Genomic DNA, 24,931 nt, shown 5'->3' on the forward strand with positions numbered 1-24,931 from the left:
GAAGGCTCTTGCTTATAGTAGAACAATAGTTGCCAAATGGTAAATGTGGGAGAGGCCTGGAATTGGACAAGCATTATTTTATAAAATTACCATCTTGTCAACTATCACAGTAAAGACTGGTTCAGATGAAAAATCATCAATGGATCAATCCTAAATCAAGAGGGAAATTTTGACAAGGAGTGATATATTTGTGTGGCCTGAAAATGTTTTCTTACAGAAAACTGTTTATTATCTGCAGAGCCAAAATTAGTAACTCTACAGTGGAGAAATTGGATATAACACCTTGGGCTTATAATGCCAAAGAGGGGTAAATGAGTGTCATGTGCCTCAAGAAATAATACCTTGAGGAGGACACAAGATCACCTACACAGTATTCCATCCAGGAATGCAACATCTGAATCGATTCATAATATCTGACGAAATGTATAATGAAAACATTCCAGTAAAAAAACCAGAATTTTATACTTTAAAAACCTCAATGTCATACAAGACAAGGAAAGGCTACGGAAATATTCCAGGCTGAAGGAGACTAAAAAATGAAAACTAAATGCAATGTCTTCCTAGATAATAACCTGTATTGGAGTGGGGGTAGCAAAGGCTATAAAGGGCATTAAGTGGGCCAGTTAACGAAATTAGAATGTGTGTCAAATATTCTAGTATTAATGTTAAATGTACATATAATGTTAAATACTGCAGGTGATAAATGTAGTGTTATTATTTAACAGAACATCCTGCATGTTCTCATTCACATGTGGGAGCTTAAAAACTTGGTCACATGGAGATAGAGTAGAATGATAGATTCCAGAGGCTAGGAAAGTTGTGAAGGTGGGATGGGGAACAAAGAGGCTGGTGAATGGTACAAACTTACAGTTAGACAGAAGAAATAAGTTCTAATGTTTCATAGTGACTAGGTGACTACAGTTAGCAACACTATATTATCTCTTTCAAAGTAGCTAGAAGAGAGGACTTGAAATGTTACCAACACATAGAAATAATAAATACTCCAGATGATGAATACCCCAAATACCTTGACTTGATCATTCCACATTCGATGATGTAAAAAACACTTACATGTACCCCATAAATATCTAAAATACCATGTATCAATAAAAGAAAAAAAAAAGAATAGCCCTATTCTTAGAAAATACACACTGAAGTATTCAGGAGAGGAGGTAAACACACACCAACAAAGCAAATGGTGTAAAATGTTATCAGGTGAATTTGGGTAAAGGGATACAGGTATGTTTTATTCAATTCTTATTTTTACAACATTTCGATAAATTTGAAATTATTTCCAACTAAAAAGGTTTTTCTTTTATCCCACTACCTGTATTTTTCCTCTCACGAATGTGGTGATATCATTCTCATTTTCAAAGATGGAGAGTGTCTCCAAGAGATTTTGCTCAAGCCATTCCCAGTGTTCAGTGATTTCTTTCCTGGAACCACCTGTACAAATGAAAATAATCATTCATGTCAGATTTCATGTCAAAGATATTTTAAAAACCAGGCTCACTTTGTCAATATAGTCTATACCATCAAAGGAGACTATCAGATTAAGAGCTCTGCCTTCAAATGTTTTCTCTCCTCCAGAGGAGACACACACACAAGATATTTAAGGATGTGGAAACGCAAGAGTAATATTATAATCAAGTTGTGTTATAATCAAGTTTGATTAGGTGAGTGCAGAGGCTTTGAGGACACTGTTTCAGATCAGAAGGCAGCAACACTTCTCAGATTCACTTTTGTAGATTAGAGTTTAGCACATCCCTCCCCTTTCCTCCCTTCTAGAATTTGCACTTTACAGAGTAACATAGATCTTATGATACCAGGTTACAGTCGTTAAGTTGCAACAATATGAGATCTTTGGTATGCCACTGGAGAACTGATGTAACCACCTCCTATAATGGCCAAAAAATTACTCTCACTCACTTCAATTATGAATGAGATGTGAAAATGGACTATCACTAGGGAATAGCAGCCTGGCTCTCATTAGCACGGTTGCCTCGAAATGTAATGGGATGAGGTCATCCTTGTAGCCTCAACCAAGTCACCACATTTTGGTCAATAATAAGAAGCATTTAAGATACCTCTTCTGGCAACCTCCAAACTTAAACAATCAGCTTTGCAGCATATGTAATCACTACTCTGTTTCTGCTCACAGCTGCAGGGCATAATAGGTATGCCATCAGGGTGGGGGTATAAAGATATTGGACTAAATTCCCCTAGTGATTGTTAATGATCTTATAGAAAAATGGCTTTTTATAATTTGTCCATATATCATATATATGTGTGTGTATGTGTGTCATATATATATGTGTGTGTGTCTATATATGTGTGTGTGTATATATATAGTATGCACTGCTCATTCCAGAACTGAAGAAGGATTTTGTGATTCCATTGATTCACCCCTCAGGATTCTCCTTCGATTTCCAAGTTATATTTTACTTGATTTCTTTAAAGTACCTTTTCTCTCTGTTCTTTGTCATCAGTGAGATCTCAGAATCTCTGATTCTTGACAAAGAAAGAAAGACAGGAGACACAAGTGTATCTGCAATTATACTCAGAACTGTGGCAGAACTAAAATCTCTGAGAGAATGAGAGAAAGAAATTCATGAGAGAGAGAGAATGACAAATTTCAGATACACTGAGGAAAGGCAAAACAAAACCCACATTTACTTTCTTTTACTTTGAGACTAAACATCAAAATTGCCTACAAGGGATGCTTATGTGAAGAATAAAAAGCAGGTATCGGCTGAGTGCAGTGGCTCATGGCTGTGATCCTGGCACTTCGGGAGGCTAAGGCAGGAGGATCACTAGAGCCCAGGAGTTCAAGACCAGCCTGGGTAACATGGGGAGACCCAGTCTCTACAAATAACAATAAGAAAAATTAGTCAGATGTGGTGGCGTGTGCCTGTATTCCAGCTACTTGGGAGGCGGAGGTGAGAGGTCCACATGAGCCTAGGAAGTTGAGGTTGCAGTGAGCCATGATCACACCACTGTACTCCAGCTTGGACAGCGACACATTGAGACCCTGTCTAAAAGAAAAAAAAAAAAGCAGGTCTCTTAGTGGAGAAGAGTCCAGTGAAAACACTGAAGAATACATTGCTCCTCTTCCTGGGTATTTTCCACACTTGCTCCTTCAGGGCCATAGATGACCACGTGTAAAAGTAGTGGGATAACTGTCCTACAATGTCATGGCAAGACTCTGAAATCAGGACACCCGGGTACCCCCTCCTTCTTTGCCAACAGTCAGCTGGGTGACTTTAGACAGGTGCCTAATCTCTGTCTCAAATTCTGTAAAATTGAGATCAGTTAAAAACACAAAACTGGCTGGGGGCAGTGGCACACTCCTCTCATCCCAGTGCTTTGGGAGGTGAGGGGATCACTTGAGGCCAGGAGTTTGAGACCAGCCTGGGGAACATAGTGAGACCCTCATCTCTACAAAAAATTAAAAAATTAGCCGGGAGTGGTGGCACACACCTGTAGCTCCTAGCTACGCCAGAGGCTGATGTGGGAGGATAGTTTGAACCCAAGAGTTTGAGGCTGCAGTGAGCCATGATGGTGACACGGCACTTCAGCCTGGGCAACAGGGTGAGACCCTGTGGAGAGAGAGAGACTCCAACAAAACAACCACCACCACCTTTACCCATCTCAGAGAAATACTGTGAAAATCACAAGGGCTAATGTCTGTAGATACATTGTGGACAGTAAAAATACTGTTCAAATGCAAAGTACAATGCCTATTTGAAATATTTAGGGAATGAGTCATTTTGGAGTTTGAGAGCTTTAAAATATTTTAAACTTAAAAATTTTAAATACTAATTGGAACATTTTTTCAGGCATACAGAGTGCTTCCTTGTCTGTAACCAGGTCATCACCATCACCAGCTGTGACATGGAACAGACACAGAGAGAGCCCTGTGCAGAATAAAGGCCAGCCATGAATCCTCCACCCGGCTCTTCCATCTGTGCTTGTTGGCACTGTCAGATGGACTGCACCTTAGGACAAAGGTATTCCTGGGAACCACAGGACTGACTTCTGCAGACCCAGGAGGCATAATTCGTCTCTGTTTTGCCTCTCATCTGTCCCTGCCTGCATTGATCACAGATGTGCCTTGTAGAGTCTGAGCCTTGGCTCAGCCAGGATAATCTGGCTCTTGATTGGTATCTCACTATGCTCTACGCTTTACCAAGTTGTCACACCAGGTACTTTACTTTCAGAATCCCATGGAATCCAACACTATTCCTTGGTTGTCATGGATAGAAAAGCCCCCATCAGCCACAAGACCTATCAGTTTTGCACACGCTGCTTTCAAAGCTTCCCTTCCTCCTTGCTTCCCCCCTTCCCTTCCCCTTCCCTTCCCTTCCCCTTCCCCCTTCCTTCCCCCCTTCCCTTCCCCTTCCCTTCCCCCCTTCCCTTCCCCCTTCCCTTCCCCCTTCCTTCCCCCTTCCTTCCCCCCTTCCCTTCCCCCCTTCCCTTCCCCCCTTCCCTTCCCCCCTTCCCTTCCCCCTTCCCTTCCCCCTTTTCCTTTCCCTTCCCCCTTTGCCCTTCCCTTCCCCCTTTCCCCCTTTGCCCTTCCCTTCTCCCTTTTCCTTTCCCTTCCCCATTCTTTTCCCTTCCTCCTTCCTCCCCTTCCCCCCTTCCACCCTCCCCCTACCCCTCCTCCCTTCCCTTCCCTCCCCTTCCCCCTTCCTCCCTTCCCTTCCCTCCCCCTTCCTCTTCCCCCTCCCCTTCCCCCTTCCTCCCCTCCCTTCCCTCCCTCCTCCCTTCCCCCTCCCTTCCTCCTCCTTCTCCCTCCCTTCCCTTCCCTTCCTCCCCCTTTTTTTTTTGGCGGGGGACACAGTCATGCTCTGTTGCCCAGGCTAGAGTACAGTGGCATGATCTTGGCTCACTGCATCCTCAACCTCCTGGGGCTCAGGAGATCCTATCACCTCAGCCTCCCCAGTAGCTGGGACTACTGGTGCATCTCACCACACCCCGCTAATTGTTTTTATATTTTTAGTAGGTCTCAAACTCCTGGCCTCAAGCAATCCGCCAGCCTTGGCCTCCTGAAGTGCTGGGATTACAGGCATGAGCCACCATGCCTGGCCTGTGTGCTTTATGCATTAAGAAAGGATGAAGGTTTCTTTATGCACACATTTCTATATGTACATCCCCACCACACACACACTTCCATAGCAGAAATGGTATATGCCCATATGAATGCACTCATTCACTAAACATCTGCTTGTACCTCTAACCTTCACTGACATTATATGAAGGTCCACATGGCTAACGTATCTTTCCCACCCCATCTTCAAATAGTCATCTGAGTAATCTTGCACTGAAGTTCAGGTTTACTATCATTGTTTCCCCATCTGTTGCCTCCTCTGCTGCCCCAGGATCTGCTGTTCCGCACTGCCCACTGTCCATCATTTCCATAATCCCCACCATCCACCTCCAACATTGTTCTCACCACTGGCTCTTTTCTCTACTGCTCGCTATGAGGTAGGTAATGCCTACATGTCTATCTTCCTTTACCAGCACTAGCCCCAAACCTATTGCTTCTGCTTGTACTGTTTTTGTTCTGTCCTCTGTCTCCTTTCCTTCCTCCCATACTTGTGTCACATGAAAAGCCTGGCCGTTTGGAGTCATCACCAGCCACTCATTACTCCCATGTACAGGAGAGGTACTGGGACCGTAAGTCCCAGGATCTTCAAGCCTTTTGGCGTGCTCAGTGCTTTGTGGCTGTTTCAGTACAGCCAAAAGAGGTTTTGGAGGTTTCTTCTGGCTACATCCAAGCCTAAGAAGTTTCAGAAGACTGGATTCTATGACCAGTGTAGCAGGAACTCTGAAAGTAAAGGTCCTGGTGTGATGACTTGGTAAAGGACAGAGCATGGTGAGAGCACCACTCAAGAGTCAGAAGAACTTTGTGTATCATAGTATGAACCCATTATCATCATATGCTATTTTAGAAATGATAAAAGACAAACACCATCAGTAAACAGCAGCTTTAGGAATTGAACTATGGATTCCTGTCTAGACCTAACAGATACTTTCTGGGGAGAATAATGTCAAAGTATGTTTTTAAATTTATATTTACTGCACAAATGTACCATATTCTCTGAATGCTTTCCTAAATGCACAAAGAAGCAGTGAGGACAGGTGTTCCAGCTCCAGGTTCTGGTCACTAAAACTATGAGGATACCTAAAGCCAGGACTGAATTCACCACTATCGTCTGAAGATGCCAATCCAGTAAAAATACTTCTGGAAGCAGATGGCCACTTCTGTCACTTCTCACCCCAGAGAAAAGGGTCCAAGTTACCTCTCAGCCATATCAGAGCAAATGCCACTTTTTCTGGACCACTCCTTAGCAACCTGTGAGACTCCAAAGGAAACGTGTTTGAATCCCAAATGTTGCTTATAAATGGCTCTTCCATTTCTCAAGTAAGTAAGTACAGTGCTGCAATAATTCAAGTCTAAGAACTTGTTGTTAAAGTGAGATAGTATGAAGCTCCTTTGTCATGACCCTGACAAGGAACTAATCTGTTTATCCAGCAGCTTGAAGAAACTGTGTTAGGACACTCAGAAGAGAAAGGAATGGCTTGGCTGTAGATTTTCTGGACAGGCCCCATTTACAGAGATGCAGCAGGAAAAACAAGCTGACCCGACTGTGTAATCAGCTGGAATAACAAAGAACCCTGAGGCTGGGTATGAGAATCCTTCAGGAAATGCAAGTTAAAGCATTCTGCTGTGGCTAAAAACTAGAACGCTTGATAGGCTTAAGGTTTAGACATTGATTTCTAAAAAAATAAGAATCTTCATCATTTAGAGCAGTTTTTTAGGGTAATGGCCAGAGGCCCTAAATATACACCTGGACAAACTTTTTCATGTTGTCTGCAATGATGAAAAATACGAAATCATCATAGTCTAATTATTCATCTAGCTTGAAATCTATCTTAAAGTCATGAAGTCTACTTGAAATAAATAGAAGATGAACCTTCAAAATGATTCTATCATGTCTGGCCTCTGAGGATTAAGAACAAAGGTTTAAGGCTCCATTGATAGATATTTGGCAGACATTTCTTGCATGATGCATGAGTCATAATACATTTTTTTTCTTCCTATCTCCTAGGAATAATACATTTTGTTTCTGGGACTGCAGAACTTGAGAAAAACCTGTATTGTAGAATAACTAAAATGGTAAATTCTCATTGATCATAAGTGTATGTACGCACATGTGTAGGTACACTTGTATGTGCATATAAAAATAAAAACCACTCATCACATAGCAGAAAACAAAACAAAAAACCCAATAAGCCTCCAAAGGATTAAAAAGCAACTGACCTAGTATTTTCAGATTCAGAGCAGGCTCTGTGGATCACTGAGCTCACATGAATAGCACTTGAAGCTAATTAAATAAAGGGAACCAAATGAAGAAATCATCTGTATTATGGCCTTTTCCAATATAATCTTAGCCACAAAGATGATAATTTTGAAGTTTCCATACCAAATGAAGGCAAGAGTATTACTCCACACACTGGAGCAACATTTAACTTGTCCCTGTATTTACTAAGCCACCTTGTACTTTCTACACCCAGAAAAATTGCAAACTTACATTCAGAGAGGGCAAAAGACAAAACCCAAAAATAACATGGTGATTTGAAACATTTTTAGAAACAAATGAAAATATACTTTTTCAAAATCCACATCTAACTAAAGTTATAATTATAATCAGGTTAAGTAAGATGATAATGATAATGCCCTCTATTATTTGTGCTTACCAAGAATAGGCATCACACTTAACTTCGGAAATGTCAAACAGGCCGGGCATGGTGGCTCACACCTGTAATCCCAGCACTTTGAGGGGCCAAGGTAGATGGATCACTTGAGCCTAGGAGTTCGAGACCAGCATGGGCAACATGGTGAAACCCTATCTCTACAAAAATTACCAGGGTGTGATGGTGTGTGCCAGCTACTCAGGAGGCTGAGGTACGGGGTCACCTAAGAATGGGAGATCAAGGCTGCAGTGAGCTGTGACTGTGCCACTGCATTCCAGCCTTGCTCACTCCACTACAGAGGGAGATCCTGTTGCAAAAAAAACAACAACAAAACTGTCAAACATATCCAGATTTTTCTGGCTCTGAAGCCTACATTCTTTTTTTTTTTTTTTTTTTTTAATATTTTTTCATTTATTTATTTATTTTAATAGAGACAGAGTCTCACTATGTTAGCCAGTCTGGTCTCGAACTCCTGGGCTCAAGTGATCTTCCCAACTCAGCTTCCCAAAGTGTGGGGATTACAGGCATGAGCCACTGTGCACATTCAAAGTCCACACTCTAAATTGCTACACTTTGCTGCCTTCTACCATGTTTTACAAGTGCAGCGAGTAGGAATAAAGGTTAAATTATCTGAAATAAGAAGAAGCCTGGTTATGAGTGAGGCAATTTTACTTAATGCCTCAGACCACGTCAAAAAAGCACACCTGGTTTCAAACTTCTACAATGCCACATGCTAACTCTGCGGCCATGGGTAAGTTACTTTAACCTCTTTGTCCTTCAGATTTCTTGTCTGTAATATGTAAAAAACAACATTTAATACATTGGTTTGTGCTACAGATTAAGTCAGGTAATACACTTCAAGTCCTTAGCATAGGCCTAGAACACAGAAAACACCAAATAATTACTTTTGGAATTATCTTAAGCAGCAGAACACAAAGACCTCATCTTGAAATGTGATTCAGAAAATATTTCTGTCTTCTGATGTCAAGAAAAGAAACTAGCTGCTTAACTATTGCTCGACTAACATACATTTAGCACAAACCTCTTGGGCCCTGGAACTCTTATGTTTGACTGCAAAGGGTACATATTATATGCCTAGATGCCCTTGTATAACTATGATAAGATTCTGACATAACTCTGCTTATAATCTCTTATGGGCATAATAATATGCTCACAGCTTTATAATCACTTTGAGAACAGAGAGTCCCAGGTAACTCATTCAGCCTTGGCAGTAAGAATCAGTATTAACATCCTTATTTTACTGGATAGTGAGAACACAAACGTCTATCTTTCTGGAGGGCAATCAGGCTAGAGATATTAATTACATGCATATCCTCTTTTTAACTTTTTAATTTTTGCTATTTTAATTATATGTATATTCTTTGATTCAACATATCTACTTCCATAAATTTATCCTAAGGTGATAATTAAGAGAATGTGCAAAGATTTTGTTAGGAGAATATTCACTAAGATTGTTCAAAATACAGTAACATTCGGGGAAAAAACCCTAGATTTCCAATAACATACTGAGTAGATCATTTATGTTATATTCACATAAAATATCTACTTATTAAAATTGATAGGTCAGGTACAGTGGCTCACACCTGTAATCCTAGCACTTGGGGAGGCCGAGGTGGGTGTATCACTTGAGGTCAGGAGTTTGAGATCAGCCTGGACAGCATGATGAAACCTCATCTTTACTAAAAATACAAAAATTAGCCAGGAGTGGTGGCGTGCACCTGTAGCCCCAGCTATGTATTTGTATATATAGGTATATAAAGTATATTGGAGATTTTTTAAAGTCTAGAAAGTGATGATTTATGATATGGTACTTTGTTTTCTTTTTATTCATTTTATGTATCTATATTTTGTAATTTTTGCAATAAACATGTATTGCTTGAAGAAAAACAAGCAATTATTTTTGTTTGCTTTCTTAACTCACTGTGTTTCTAAGGATACGAGAATAGTCCTTGAGTTACACAGACCAAGAAAGAATTACAAAAATACCTATCAACTTTCACATTACGTCTGCCTCATGCAGAAGGCAACTAAATTACCCAACACTTTCTTTATTTACAGTAGAGAATAAGAGCAGAACCAATTAGCAATCTTTAATTAAACTCTGGGTCTTACCATTTGCTAACTAAAAGAATATTTAATCATAAAAGCCAAAATGGTGCCGCTTAAGAAGTCCTGGGATGGGACTGGGGAGACCTGAGAACTTGGTCTGAGCACCACATAACTAGTTATAACCAGGAATGTGAACTTGGACAATTCACCTTGCCTCTGCATCCTACTACAATAAGAGGGGCAGGCAAGACGGTGGCTGATCTATCTTTCATTTCTGAAACACAATGACCATCTAGGCCCAGATGACATTCTGGAATGGAAGGGATACTAAATCAATACACAGCCAAATCAAGGCACTGTTCAGTATTGTTATCAGTGAGCTGTCCGTCAAACACATCCCCTCCACGCTTTACTTTATTAGCCCTTTTTGAAGGTCAGATGCATCCAGAAGGAACTGAAAGCAGCTCTTCTGTATCTTTGTTTCTAATTCTCCTGAGCTGTCCCAGAACTCCTTTCTTTAGATTGTATCCTTGGAATGACCTACATTCCTATGTGTCCATATTCCCATGGAGATCACATAACCAACCCTTTTTACTGTTAGAACCTTCTAGTCCTTATAATGGAGAGAAAGCCAAATGGCTTTCTACCTCTGCCAACCAAAGGCCAAGGAAGACAATGGACTGGGCTCTCTCCCGCCTCTGGAACACCATATCCAAAACAAGAGCTGCTGGGGGCATATCTGTACCTGTTTAGTATTCTCATGTGAGCCCCAGGTGCAAAATAGTCAATTCACTGGTAAACCATGAGAGACAGAATTGTCAGAGTACAGTATAACCAGCTCAACAAAACTGGCTGGATAAAAGGTAGAATTTACCGTACAAACCACTAAACAAAATGCCCTTCTGTAGGCTAGAATTGTTGACATAACGGCATATTAGCCAAAAAGAACAAAAACTGCATTTTGGGTACTAGTGAAATGAAATGGTCATTGTTTAGGAAAGTTTTTTGGCTCCCTTTCCCAATTAAATTTCTCCATGTCAAGGAAATGTAAATGATCAACTTCTTCAGACCAGTCTGGATAAACTAACAGAAGATTATTTGTTAGTAATTATGAGGCGAGCTGGGCATGGTGGCTTACGTCTGTAATCCCAGCACTTTGGGAGGCTGAGATGGGCGGATCACCTGAGTCAGAAGTTCAAGATCAGCCTGGCCAACACGGTGAAACTCCATCTCTGTTAAAAACACAAAAATTACCCAGGCGTGGTGGCAGGCACCTGTAATCCCAGCTACTTGGGAGGCTGAGGCAGGAGAATCACTTGAATCCAGGAGGCAGAGGTTGCAGTGAGCTGAGATTGTGCCACTGTACTCTAGCCTGGGTGGCAGGGCAAGAGTCCATCTCAAAAAATAAAAAAAATAAAAAGAGGAGGCATATGAAAATAATGTCTCATCAAATAATTCGTGGTACCTCCACCCCGCTTTCTGTATGATTCATATTGCCCAGGGCCAGGTGCTTATTATAGTGGCAGTAAGATGGTCCGAAAGAGTCCTCCTGCCTGATTTCATTTGGGTCAAGTCTAAGGCAAATCATACAGCTAGGATTTACCAATAACACTACTACTGCTCTATGTGGTCTATGTCAAGACATTGGTGGCAGATGCTCCCTTTAACTCAATTTATGCTTATTAAAGGTTTACAAAACACATGACAAGATCAAGATTTATAGAAAAAGGTTTTATAATCCCATGGATTCCACAAGGCAGTGAGTTAGACTTACCCAGTTGTCTGCGGAAGTTTCTTTTATAGCAATATTTCATAAAATCCTAGCAAATCAGAAGTTTTTAATATATTTTCCTATCCCATACTAACTTTGTAGTTTATGAAAAATAACATTAAATTTACAAACAATAAGGTACAGATACATTTTAAAAATCTTAAGGGAGTAGCTTCTGCTCTTAAAATCTTATGAAAGGGAGCCAGTAACTTGGATTTGAAATGGAAATCAGTAAGAAAGAACAATTAATGGTGGCCTGTCATGGTGGCTCACACCTGTAATCCTAGCACTTTGGGAAGCTGAGGCAGGTGGATGGCTTGAGCACAGGAATTTAAGATCAGGCTGGGCAACATGGCAAAACCCTGTCTCTACAAAAAATAAATAAATAAATAAATTAGCAGGGAACGGTGGTGCCTGCCTGTAGTCCCAGCTACTTGGGAGGCAGAGGTGGGAGGATCACTTGAGCCTGGGAGGCAGAGGTTGCAGTGATGAGCCGAGATCACGCCACTGAACTCCAGCCTGGGGGACAGAGTAAGACACTGCCTCAAAAAAAACAATACAAAATGCAACAAAATACAACAACAACACAAAACCACTTTCACAACACTTGTCTCGCTCTGTTGCTCAGGCTTCCATAAAGAAATTCTGGAGCTATCTCTATGGATAATCAATATATACAAAAACTAAAATCATTCTGGGTTTATTATAATGAAATCATGCAGTGATTTCATTGTGACAGGTACCACTGGGAAAAGAAAACTACACATCACTTTGGACAATAAATTATGCCATTAGCATTTACAGCTTAGTGTTCCTTAGCCTGGGCTCAGCAAATAATTCAGGAATAACTCAGCTTTGTAACACCCAATTCTATCCCATAGGAGTATTCACAGGAAGATCTGTGTCATAGCAATACCATGGCAAAGCCCCAGAATCAGACTGAGGAGTAGTAATGTCAGGCAATGACATTATAAATGTCAGAGACAACAAAGGTGATGGCTCAGGGTCAGAGGAAAAGTCACAGGAGACACAAACCAGTTCCTTACATCACCAGAAATTGAGGTGGGAAGACCAGGAGGCTGGAGGGCTGTAAGGAGAGATCTGAGGGCTCTGAAGACCTCCTGCCTGCAAAGGATCTCGCAAGCAGTTGGGCACTTGCGGCAGGATTGCTGGAAACTGAGCGAGAAGGAGGTGGCGGCGTCCTTTCCACACCCTTATGAGGTAGTGGCTTTCCCTGGCTTTTAACTTCTTTCTTTTTAGTTCTTCATCTGCTGGCTACAAAACATGATTCTAGATTGTTTGCCAACTAAATGTGATGCTTACCCAATCAACTATGGCAGGCCAGATGGTACTTTCCCTTCTACGGGCTCCCTCTGTGGTGGGTAAACGTGCAGAGAAGACTGGAACACTGTCTTCCAGGACCCTGGGTTACACTGGTAAGTCTGTACAGGTCAGAGTCCCAGCTTCCTCTTCCTTAATCCTTTATCAGCTTCCTCTCACTCAATCCCCATTCTTCACTTCTAGATAGGTTTTCCCACTGCTCTGAACCTTGAAGCCATGCCTTCGTTCATGGGATGTGTAAACAATGGTTACAGTTAATTGTCTCTCATTGGGCTGCTTGCATCTCAGAATACATTTAAAAAGACATAATTATGGTCTGGTATGGTGGCTCATGCCTGTAATCCCAGCATTTGGGAGGCCAAGGTGGGCGGATCATGAGGTCAGGAGTTTGAGACCAGCCCAACCAACATAGTAAATTCTGTGTCTACTAAAAATACAAAAATTGGCCGGGCATGGTGGCGCGTGTCTGTAATCCCAGCTACTCAGGAGGCTGAGGCAAGAGAATCGCTTGAACCCAGGAGGCAGATGTTGCAGTGAGCTGAGATTATGCCACTGCACTCCAGCCTGGGCAACAGAGCAAGACTCTGTCTCCGGCGGGGAGCAGGAGAGACATAATTACAATGTTAGAATTTCAGATACTACTAGATCCCTGAGGGAGAATTACCCAGGCAATGGAGCTTGCCAGCAGCCTGAAATCACACCTAGATAACCTCTTCTAATTCTGTAGGAGGCCAGCCTATATTCCTCTGTTTAGTTGGATGCCCAGAAATTCAATGGAACCGTAAGGCACTGGTTCACACTGGGCTGTAATTGACTATTTACTTGTATCCTCACTAGACTGTACGTTTCTCAAGAGCAGAGACCAAATATAATTGTCTTCATATTTTTAGATCCCAGCACAGCACTTCCAACAAAGTAAACATCAATTTTAAAAATGAATGAAGTCAACTGAAAAAGCTCCCAATGGCTGAAGCCAGAACAATTTGAGCCAAGAATAAAGTAGTGTTGGATTATAACCCAGAAGATGAAATAAATAGGCATGAGTCTATAGTGACATAAATAATTAAATAAATAAATGAGGGAGAAGAGATAAATTTACTGTGTAAAAGAATTCTCCACAAATTATGTAGACAGTCTACCCTAAAGGAGAGAAAAATCCCTGCTCCTTAAGTATGGACTGCACATAGTGATTTTCCTCCAAAGAGAATAGTTTGAAAAGGGGAAGAACAGAGTAACTTTACAGTGGAGAAACCTAAAAAAACACTATTTCAGGGAGGTGATCAAGGAGGCCCACAGTCATAAATCATGTTGATAAAATGTACACTTGGCAATGTGAAACAAAATGGTCCTTTATCTCTGTGATCTAAATCTATGCCCCTGTCTAATCATGAGAAAAATATCAAACAAGTTCCAATTGAGGAGCATGCCAAAACATACTGGATCAGTATCTTTCAAAACTGTCAAGATCATCCAAGCCCAGGAAAATTGGAGAAACTTCCACAGCCAAGAGGAGCCTAACGGGATATGACCGACTAACTATAATGTTATACCAGATGGGATACTGAAACAGAAAAAGAAAAAGGGAAATCTGAACAACAGACTTTACTTACAAATAATGTATCAACACTGGTTCATTAATTATAACAAACGCACCACAGTAAGATGTTAACAATAGTGGAAACTCTGCATGGAGGGTGGTACAAATGAGAGTTCTCTGAACAATCTGCTCAACTTTCCTGTAAATCAAGTAGAGGCGAAAAAATAAAAGTTAAAAAAAGTATTCATATAGTGACCTTACTTTTCTTATGGCTGTTTTAAAAGCCACATGCAAACAAAAACTTGGCCATTTTGGGCCAATTGCAGTGGCTCATGCTTGAAATCCCAGCACTTTGGGAGGCCAAAGCAGGAGTTCAAGACCAGGCTGGGCAACCCAGAGAGGCACCATCTCTACAAAAAAAGAAATTGTAGAAAAAAAAAAAAAAAAAGTCTGGGCACAGTGGTTCATGCCTGTAATCCCAGCCCTTTGGGAGGTTGAGGGGGGTGGATCACCTGAGGTCAGGTGTTCAAGACCAGCCTGACCAACATGGTGAAACCTCATCTCTACTAAAAATACAAAAATTAGCTGTGGTGGCACGAGCCTGTAATCCCAGCTACTTGGGAGGCTGAGACGGGAGAATCGCTTGAACCTGGGAGGCGGAGGTTGCAGTGAGCCAAGATCGCGCGACTGCATTCTAGCCTGGGCAACAGAGCAAGACTCCGTCTCAAAAACAACAACAACAAAAAACTTGGCCAATTTGGACTAGAAGTTCTTATGAGAGATCCAACAAAAGCAAGATTAAAAATTTTTTTTTGCTGGGTGCACTGGCTCACACCTGTAATCCCAGCACTTTGGGAGGCCGAGGTGGGCAGATCGTTTCAGGTCAGGAGTTCGAGACCAGCCTGGCCAACATGGTGAAACCCCATCTCTAGTAAAAACACAAAAATTAGCTGGCATGGTGGTAGGCGCCTGTAATCCCAGCTACTCGGGAGGCTGAGGTAGGAGAATTGCTTGAACCCAGGAGGTAGAGATTGTGGTGAGCTGGGATCATGCCACTGCACTCCAGCCTGGGCGACAGAGTGAGATTTCACCTGGAAACACAACAAAAAAAAATTTAAGACTAGTCAAGTGCAGTAGTGAGAAGTGGGGACAGAGTAGAAAAGGAGTTCCATCTGCAACTGACTGTGATGAATGGAAATAGCTCACAACCATCAGGCCAGCCAAAGCAAGACTGTTGACTACTATTTTAAGCACAGCATAGCATTACTGATTATCATTAGGAGAACTAAAGAATCCCTACTCAGTAGAAAGTACTATGCTAGGATATACCAAATATTACTTAGTACACCCAAGTATTCCACACATCCTTCTTCATTTCCCAGCTTCCTCTGCAGTGAGGTTGCACCCACATGACTAGTCTTGGCCACTAAGTATGAGTGGAACGGAAGGCGGAGTGTGCCACTTCTGGGCCAAGGAAGTTAAACACAGATGTGCTCCACCCTCACACTCTTCCCTTGTATGCTGATCTTGGAGGCCTTGTGTTCCAGAGAGTCACTACACATGGAGGAGGCCACATAATCCCAACACGACTCTACCCGAGTGAGAAAGAAACTTTTGTTGTGTTAAGCCACCGAGCCTCTGGGTTCATGTGTTGAAATGACTAAGGTTAATTACCCTAAAATACCAGTGATTGCATTCAGCAAGTACACACTCCTTTCCTTCTGACAAAAAGTTGTTAACCCTAACATTTCTTTTAAAACTTGCGTATTTCAGGATGCATTTGCTTACCACAGGCGATGGTCCAGTAGACCAGGGAGTCTGGAGTCTGGTACAAGATTCGGTAAGGAGCGACCCGGGCACTGGAGTCCAACACAACATCAAGGGTGCCCACCAGCAGGCCTGAGGGTGGAATATGGGGAGAAACAGGTAAGGATTGCCTTAGTACTTTCCCAAATTCCCAGGGGCAGCGTGAACATGCCCTTTCACGAGCTCTCCCAACAACCCCATCTCCCATTGTACCATGCCTTGAAAAATTTCATTTAAGATGATGCTGGCTCTGCACAAGTTGCACAACTTGACAAGGTCACAAGAACCAGTCGTGCTTATCCGATTCAGTCTGCCAGGCTGCCCCACATGTTATTTTCATCTGCTCCACTTTCCATTTATGTTTAAAAAATTAGTACAATTCAGCTCAGCAAACACTAATTAAATTCCTACTATGTGCAAGACAAACCCTGTGGGCACAAAACTGAATAAGACAGCATCCCCAGGGCATTTATCATCGAGTGGAGGAGAAGGTCAGGCAGTGCTTTGGCACTGTGTTTAGGAGTGAGCCAGCGCCGGGAAACAGAGGGATCTTCCCATTTCAACAGAAGAGTCCTCTGCCATTTGTGACATCAGTCACGATAACCAGGGCTAACCAGAGTTGGTCTATGCTATGAAATGATGCAGGAATAAGGTTGAGGATCAGGGTCTGCATTTTTAGCACAAAGTTTAGTTCTTTGAGTCAAGAACCCCAGTGATCCGCTTATTCAGGGTTTACCAGGCCCATGTGAAAACTTGTTCACATCGTCAAGTCCAGACAAGCCTGAATGTTCAGCAAATGAATTTAGCAATTTATTTGTAAGGAATACAAATGCCCAGTATACCAATGCTCACTTAAGAACAGGCTGTACCTTCTCTTTCTAGGAGGAAAACTGACAAGGAAAAGGAAATTAAGAGCAGAAGGCAGCTTAGTGAGCAAAGGTGGAAGGTTAAGGCGGCCCAGATGACCCGGCTGAGGCACTCCAGCCATGCGGAGAATGCACAACCCTGTTTCTCACTCAGCAATCCTTTTCCAATGTTCCCAGACAACTTGTCAGGTGTGGTGGTGACAGTACAAGGATTCTGACAGCTTCAAACTGGGAGGGAGCCTGTCATCAATGCAAATTTCTCTTTTAACCACCTTTTAACCACACTTAAGCGGGATTAGACATCAAACATTTTCTACAGTATTTTAAAACAACACGGATTACACACACACATTCTCCAAGGTATAATAAACTAGATCCCTTAGTTGGAAAGATGAATCCAAAAGATTCCCATAATGTAAATGCCCATAGTTATTCTAAAGCTACATGGAACCCAGTATATAGCAGGGCTTGGACTCAGAAGGACCAATTAGGAACCCAGAACAGTTGACAATATTAGCCCAAGACATTTTATTTCCAAAATCTCGCTTTTCTCAATTGCCAGATGGAGACACCATTACTACTCCAGGATTGTTTTTGAAGACTGACGGTAATAAGACTTAGGGGTAATAGGCTGTTTGAAATGAGGGGTTAAGCCACCTGAAAAAAACCTGCTAAGATACTTTTATCTAATTTTACCTCTATTTAGATCACATGTTTATAGAGGATGACTTTTGGATAGAACTAATGGTATTTGAAGCTGGGAGATGGAGGCTGAAGGCCCCCAGCCTCCCTTGCTTTGCAACAGTTGATACTGAAAGCAGCAAAGCTCAGTGCCAGACTGCAGGCTTTTCCTGAAGTTTCGCTGAATCTGAGGCACAAATTCTGAAAAGGTTGCCACCGGTACCTCTTGTTGTATTATTCTGTAATAATGTCTTGAGGTTTGGTTCTGGCCATACCAAATTAAGACCCTGATATGCACAATACCACTGAAATTCACTTCCCTCTGCTCTGGCATCCTGGTGTCATGGAGGGAGCTATGATCTAGTCAACTCATGTTCGGAAGAGCTCAATTCTGTCTCTGACTCTGTTATAACCAGTCCTGTGGAGTGGGACAGGCCATTTAACTTCTCGTTGCTTTGATTTCCTCAGTTGTAAAGTGGTCATAATCGCCCTTGCCTTCCTGAACTAGGGTTATTAATCAAGAAACCTAAGTGAGGTAGACCATGCAGAAGTCCTTGGTCTTTGTCCAACGGCAAAAAATCCATTTAGATTCACTCCAAACCACAGTGACCATTAGCTGACCTCAACATATCAGGATGAAAACAAACAAAAAAACTTTTGCTCAGTAGAAATTAACTTGTTAGCTCTGGCCTGTATGAAATACATTAAAAATGAAATTTTTACAGCCTGCAAAGTCTTCCAAGGGGGTAGATTTCTACATTATATCACACACATATGCAGTTTTGTTTGCTTTACTGTGACTTGGATTTGCTACAGAGACCTCTAATTTCTTAAATGACTTTTCAGTTATCTACAGATGGAAGAATATAATAGGAAAAGCAGAAAAGAGTGAAATAGTGCTAGCCGAGAACACTAAATTTCCTTCTCTGTTAACTAGACACACAAATGCATCACTCATAATTGAGTGTTTGTAATACCTCTCACATCTTGAATCAAAATAAGAAATAAAATGCTGAAACTACTACAAGTGTCATATATGTCGGTTCTAAGGCATACAAACTTTAGTCTGGGTTTAGAGGGTTGCAATCAAGAATCAGCTTGTGGGCTGGGCGTGCTGACTCACACCTGTAATCCCAGCACTTCAAGAGGCTGGGGCGGGTGGATCACTGGAGGCCAGAAGTTCAAGAAGAGCCTGGCCAACATGGTGAAACCCCTTCTCTATTAAAAATCTAAAACAAATTAGCCAGGCACAATGGTGTGCACCTGTAATCCCAGCTTCTAGGGAGGCTGAGGCAGGAGAATTGCTTGAACCTGGGAGGCGGAGGTTGCAGTGAGCCGAGATCATGCCACTACACTCCAACCTGGGCAACAGAGCAAGACTCTGTCTCAAACAAACAAACAAACAAACAAAAGAATCAGCCTGTGTGGTTTAATAAGTCTCTGAGTGTCATCATAGACCAAGACTCTTTCAAGGGCAAGCATAATTGACTGGGCAAGGCAGAGCAGTGGACAGGGGCAGTCCTGGTTCTGGAATGCTTCAATCCTGGCTCTGCCACTTCCTCCTGGAGCCTCAGTTTTATCATCCTTAATGGCTCACTGAACTTTTGTCCTCTGTAACACAAAAGAAGGAAGACCTCTGAAAAGGTCCAACCCAATCCACATATCTCCATCACCACAATGTTCCCAATTAAAATCCAACCTCATCATAAACCATTCTAATTAACAAAGCCTCTGGTGTCAATTAGAGATAAAGAAAACCAAGTTGCTTAAAGCAAGGCCCCCTGGAGTGAGGGTTTCTCATTAGATGCAAGTTTACCAAGCCTACCTCTGCATTCACGACTGGCTCCACCAACTTCCACTAAGACTTGGATGAAAACTAACAGATATACATGTACGTAGCACAGGTACATGCTGAAATATTTTCAAGTAAGTTACAGAAAGTATATCAGGATATTCACATTAGGTACATTTAAATGAGAAAATTTCTGTGAAAATTCCCTGGACATTTAAGGCACTGGATATCCAAACAGAAAGTAATATTGTGAACTGAGGTATGCAGTTGGCCAGTTAAATCAAGAAATAGACTCTTTCCATATTAACCCAGAAGTGCTGAGTCCTTTCACGCCTGGATAACACTGATCACTCAAAATGTTGTGCTTGTCTGTCTGCTCTTGTCCCCCCAACCGACCTCAAACAGCAAACTCCTAATCTTTGAATGCCACCTTTTTCCTACTGTACTCTTCCTCCCAGTTCTGCCTCTATAATGCCTATTACATTTGTTTAAGTTTACTTACACATTTTGCCTTGTCCCATTTTTTCCTCTTCTCTCCAGACTGAGAGTTCCTTGAGGGCAGGGTCTAGTTGATTATTTTGGATCCACAGGCCCTGCACTTTGGAGCCCAGTAAGCACTAAACCCATGTTTGATGATAAATGGACAAGTTAGACAGTGTGTGTGCATGTTTAAAAAAAAAAAAACCCCAAATAATAAATTATCACCATGCTATCTAAACTCTATTGGTGCATGAAGTGAAGACCCTGGGAAAAAGGAAATACTCCTTCTTTGTCCTCTATCGATGTAGAATACTAGGAGATGGGAAATCTGGTCTAGAGAATCCCCTTGCCCCGCCCCCCCACAAAAGGAGCAACAATTAGGATTTTCTTAAAAGTCTTATTACTCATACCTTTGAAATGGCTGTCAAAATACTGAACCTTTTCTTCATTTCCCACACAAAGTGCTGTTTTAGCAGCTGTTCTAGTCAGCTATTCCTGGTGTTAAACAATCTTGATTGCCTAAGATAATGAAATCAAATTACAGCCTTCAAAATAACTTTTATCTGCATCTACCTATTACATTAGTACAGTGGCATCTTATAATGTAAAAGTGCTGTTTTCAAGGAGATTCAGAAAACACTTGGCAAAATTGTTCCATATTCGCTTCCCATTTGGTTGTGGGCACTGGAAGATGTGTGATGCACAGTCACCACTGCACAGCTGCAGCCGGGCTGGGAGCTGGAACAGGTGGCAGGTCCACAGTGCTGCAGAGAAACCCCCATCAGCCCTCTGCAGGCAGGGCTGTGTCAGGAGAATGTTGCCATGCAGAAATATGCTCATGGAAATGATCGATCCATCTACTGATGATCAGGGCTAAGTAAACTGGACAGGATCCTAAAGATCACTTGGCTTCCCCTACTCCATTAGTCCTGAAGCCGGTCTGAAATGACGCAGAGATCCAGGAAGTACATGGCATAGTGGTCAGGGGAGTGGGCTCAGCCTCAGCTTACATACCAGTCAGTCCCTTAATCTCTCTGTGCCCCTGCTTCCTGATAAAGAAATAATAGTATCTACCCTAGAAAGTGCCTAGTATGCATTAAGCACTATTGTGTGATGAATTATTCAAAACAATAGAAAAGTATAGGAATTACAAAATACATGTACCACTACTCTGTTTTGTTTGTTTGTTTTTAACATTTTGCCTTACCTGCTTCAGATCTACTTTTTTTTTTTTTTTTTTTTTAACAGAAAGAAAAGGTAACAGACACAGTGAGGTTCCCTTTGCACTCCCTTAATCCCATTTCCCTCTCTCCATTAACCATTCTTAAATGGTTTTGTATTCTTCCTATCCAGGTCCTTATATTTTTACTGACCCATATGTTTTTCATATAAAACATTTAAAACTGATGAGTATTTTACAAATTTGCTGTAAGTTACACTGCAGCTTATTTTTTTCAATCAATATATTTGTAAAATTTATCCAGAATATACTTGTAAATCTGATGCATTCATTTTAAAATATTGTGCAATATTCCACTATGTAAGTATATTACAACTTATCTGTTTTCCTAGTAAAGGACATCGGATTTATCCACAGTTTTTGCTCTATTATGCAACTGTAATCATATTCTGTTTGCATAAATCCTTAAGCACCTGAGCATATTTCTTTAGAATGGAATTGTCAGGTCCCACAGTCAGTGCATTTCTACACCTCATTAGATATTACAAAATTGCTCTCTAAAGTGCTCAAGAAAGTGTGGGAATACCTGTTTCTCCATAATATCTGCAATACTTAGTATTACCAGGTTTTTTTTATTTTCACCAATTTCTAGAGTGAGAAATGGTACCTACTTGTGATTTAAATTTGCATTCCTGTGATTATTAATTAATTTTCCTGTTTGTTGGCCATTCCAATTTCCTTTTCTGTGAGTTACTTGCCTTTCCCATTGTGGTGACATTTGCTAAGAGGTACAGTTAGACAGAATTCACCATCTAGAAGCTTCCATCTATATACATACTGGATTTCCATTCATTTGAGCAAATATTCACTGATCTCCCCAAAGCCAGAGACGCAGTATCCTTGGATTTACTTCTTTATATATCTTCTATACACATGCAAGACTTTTGGCTCAGTACTTGCTCTCCCGTGCATCACTTCCATGCCTGGCTTACTATCTGGGAAGATGGTACGTTTCTGTAGGCCACCTGCTGCCACCTGTTCTTCTGGCTGCTGCTCCTTAGATGTAAGTGATACATTCTCTAGAAGTCTTAACACTTACATGATACTGGGCAGAAAGTAATTAAATGGAAACATTCAGAAGCAGCTGCTGACATGCCCATAAACTCTCTAGCCATACCATAACTTTTACCCTTCTTTAATGAGCCTTGTTTGTTTGCTTGTTACTTTTTAAAGCCTCCAAGGCTTTGCACAAGTGTTTCTCATTCTGGCAAACTTCTATTTGCCTCAATATCCAAGTCAAGGTCACCTAATGCATGTGTCCCTGTTTTCTCCGGCATGCTCCCAACCAATGCTCTCAACACTCAAGCCCCCAAATCTCCTGGCAATTAACTTCGCTTTTTTGGGTTTTGCCAACCATCTTGACTTATATTACACTAAGATAATTACTACATTGTTTCCTACTTCAAAAATAAAAAAGTACAGTTTCTTCCCACCAGACCCTGGGCAATTTGAGGACAAGCACTGCCTTATTTATCTTGGGAGTCTCAAAGCCTACAATAATGTTCAGCACATTATGCTGAATATTTATAATGTGGACCACAAAATTCTCAATTTGATGAACATTGGGAGAAACCAAGAATTATTTTAAGAACTAATTCATCTTTGTACCACAGTTTCCAATATTACAAGTTCTAGCAAATCTGCCTTAAATAATTAAAATTGTCTATGAATCTTACAAAGGAGACCAAGACTTGGGAAGGCGGCTAAAAATCCCATTTCAAAGACTGTGAGGTAATAATGCAAATCAAACTCATATCTGGAACTGCTTACCTTGGGAAATCAATTTCTCCAGTTTCGGAAGTAATTTGTCACTTTTTAATCAGTATTGAAATTTATCTGGAATTAAGTTAGATCAAAAGCAGAGATATTCAGGGAAAAGACAAGCCTCTATTCCACTTTTGGAAAGAAGTTCAGAGATCGGCAGTTGTCAAAAAAAAAACAAAACAAAGCAAATTCAAAGGTTTAATTAACCAATTGAAACCCTTGTGCCCAACACACAGTAAATACGGTTTGCATACCATACTGGCCAGGGTACCAAGGGAGGGATTAGGAAAATGGCTCCGTGTGCAAGTGTGAAGAATGCTGAAATGGCCAGGTGAGGGTCATCTCCATAACTATAAATGCGCCAGAGTTCCTAGAGGTACCATAACCAATGTGAAGGTACACGTGGGCTGATGTTGGCCAGTCACATTATGTATGAAAGGGGAACACAGGCGGAGGCTGTTCTCTGGGTAAGGAGGTGGAGGATGTGGGAGGTTTGTCAGGGAAGGTGGCTGGGACAGGAGATGGGTACAACGCATTGTTCTCTGTTCCATAACCTCAAAGAGTATTATAGTTACTCTCAGGCACAGGTATTATTGGCAGTAGGGGAAAAGATTAGAAGGGCATGGATAGACATGTAACCAATCCCAATACTTGGATGCTACCTTCAGTGTCGAATGGTGGGAGCAATTTTATTTTCATAAGTACCATACATTCTTCCACTCTTCAGCATCTCTAGATAAAAATGGTTCTCAACAAGCCTACTATGGAATGTTGTTGTTTTAAACAGGCCATCCACAACTCTTTCCTCTCAATTTCAACAGCTGCTTCTCCTAACCCCATTCTAGCTGCCCCTATATCATGCTGCCTTCAAGGATGACACCGTTACCTGGGGGGAAGGAACCAGTCTTCTCTCTCTCTCTCTCTCTCTCTCTCTCTCTCTCTCTCTCTCTCTCTCTCTCTCTCTCTCTCTCTCTTTCTCTCTCTCTCTCTCTCTTTCACACTCACACACACACACACGCACACACACACCCCAACTCATCACTGTTCGTTGAAAGATGAATTAAGAAGTCTAAGAAATATACTGTTGACTCTTAATTAGGAGAGTGCTTCTCAAACATTTGTGGTTAAGAATCAGTTTTGCCAACTTGGGGACAGGGCTGAAAAAAATCAGTTTTTCTTTGTTTTTTAGTTTTCAATCTGTTACAGACTGACACTTTCATAAAAATATGATGCATATGGAATACTAAAAAAAAAGAAATGACATAAAAAATATAAGCTTCCAATTTTTTGATTAAAATTAACAGACAATTGTTCTAGGTTCCTAAATGCTTAATCTCAATATCTGTTCTTAGCTGGAGGCAGACTGGTAACAGTTTAAAATTTGGTACTTTTAAGTCAGCAGTCCCCAACCTTTTGGCACCAGGGACTGGTTTTACAGAAAATAATTTTTCCATGGACCAGAGGTGGGGGGTGGGGTGGTCGGGGGATGGTTTGAGGATGAAACTGTTCCACCTCAGATCATCAGGCATTAGATTGTCTTAAGGAGCATGCAACCTAGATCCCTTGCATGTGCAGTTCGCAATAGGGTTCTTGTGCCTGTGAGAACCTAATGCTGCAGCTGATCTGAAAGGAGGTGGAGCTCAAATTCTCCCTTACCTGCCGCTCACCCCATGCTGTGCAGCCCAGTTCCTAAAAGGCCACAGACTGACAGGTACTTGTCTGCAGCCTGACAGTTAGGAACTCTTGCTTTAAACAGTATTAAATTAGGGGAGGGCAGGCTCTAGGGCAGTCATATTCTTGAGACTGTGTTTCTTAGAATCAT

The 24,931-nt window shown here is 41.5% G+C and overlaps 1 protein-coding gene across 1 annotated transcript in view; it reads right to left on the reverse strand.

Moving 5' to 3' along the window:
• Positions 1 to 24,931, reverse strand: part of TBC1D9 (TBC1 domain family member 9) — a 139,699-nt gene that overhangs the window by 65,679 nt on the left and 49,089 nt on the right. Inside the window, exons 2-3 of the mRNA XM_033215332.1 lie at positions 16,269 to 16,379; positions 1,328 to 1,446 (exon numbers count right to left, since the gene is read on the reverse strand). Of these exons, the coding sequence (XP_033071223.1) occupies positions 1,328 to 1,446; positions 16,269 to 16,379 (230 nt within the window). The remainder of the gene's footprint in view (positions 1 to 1,327; positions 1,447 to 16,268; positions 16,380 to 24,931) is intronic.

This window comes from Trachypithecus francoisi, unplaced genomic scaffold (assembly GCF_009764315.1).
Source record: "Trachypithecus francoisi isolate TF-2019V2 unplaced genomic scaffold, Tfra_2.0 Lachesis_group1, whole genome shotgun sequence".
NCBI lineage: Eukaryota > Metazoa > Chordata > Mammalia > Primates > Cercopithecidae > Trachypithecus > Trachypithecus francoisi.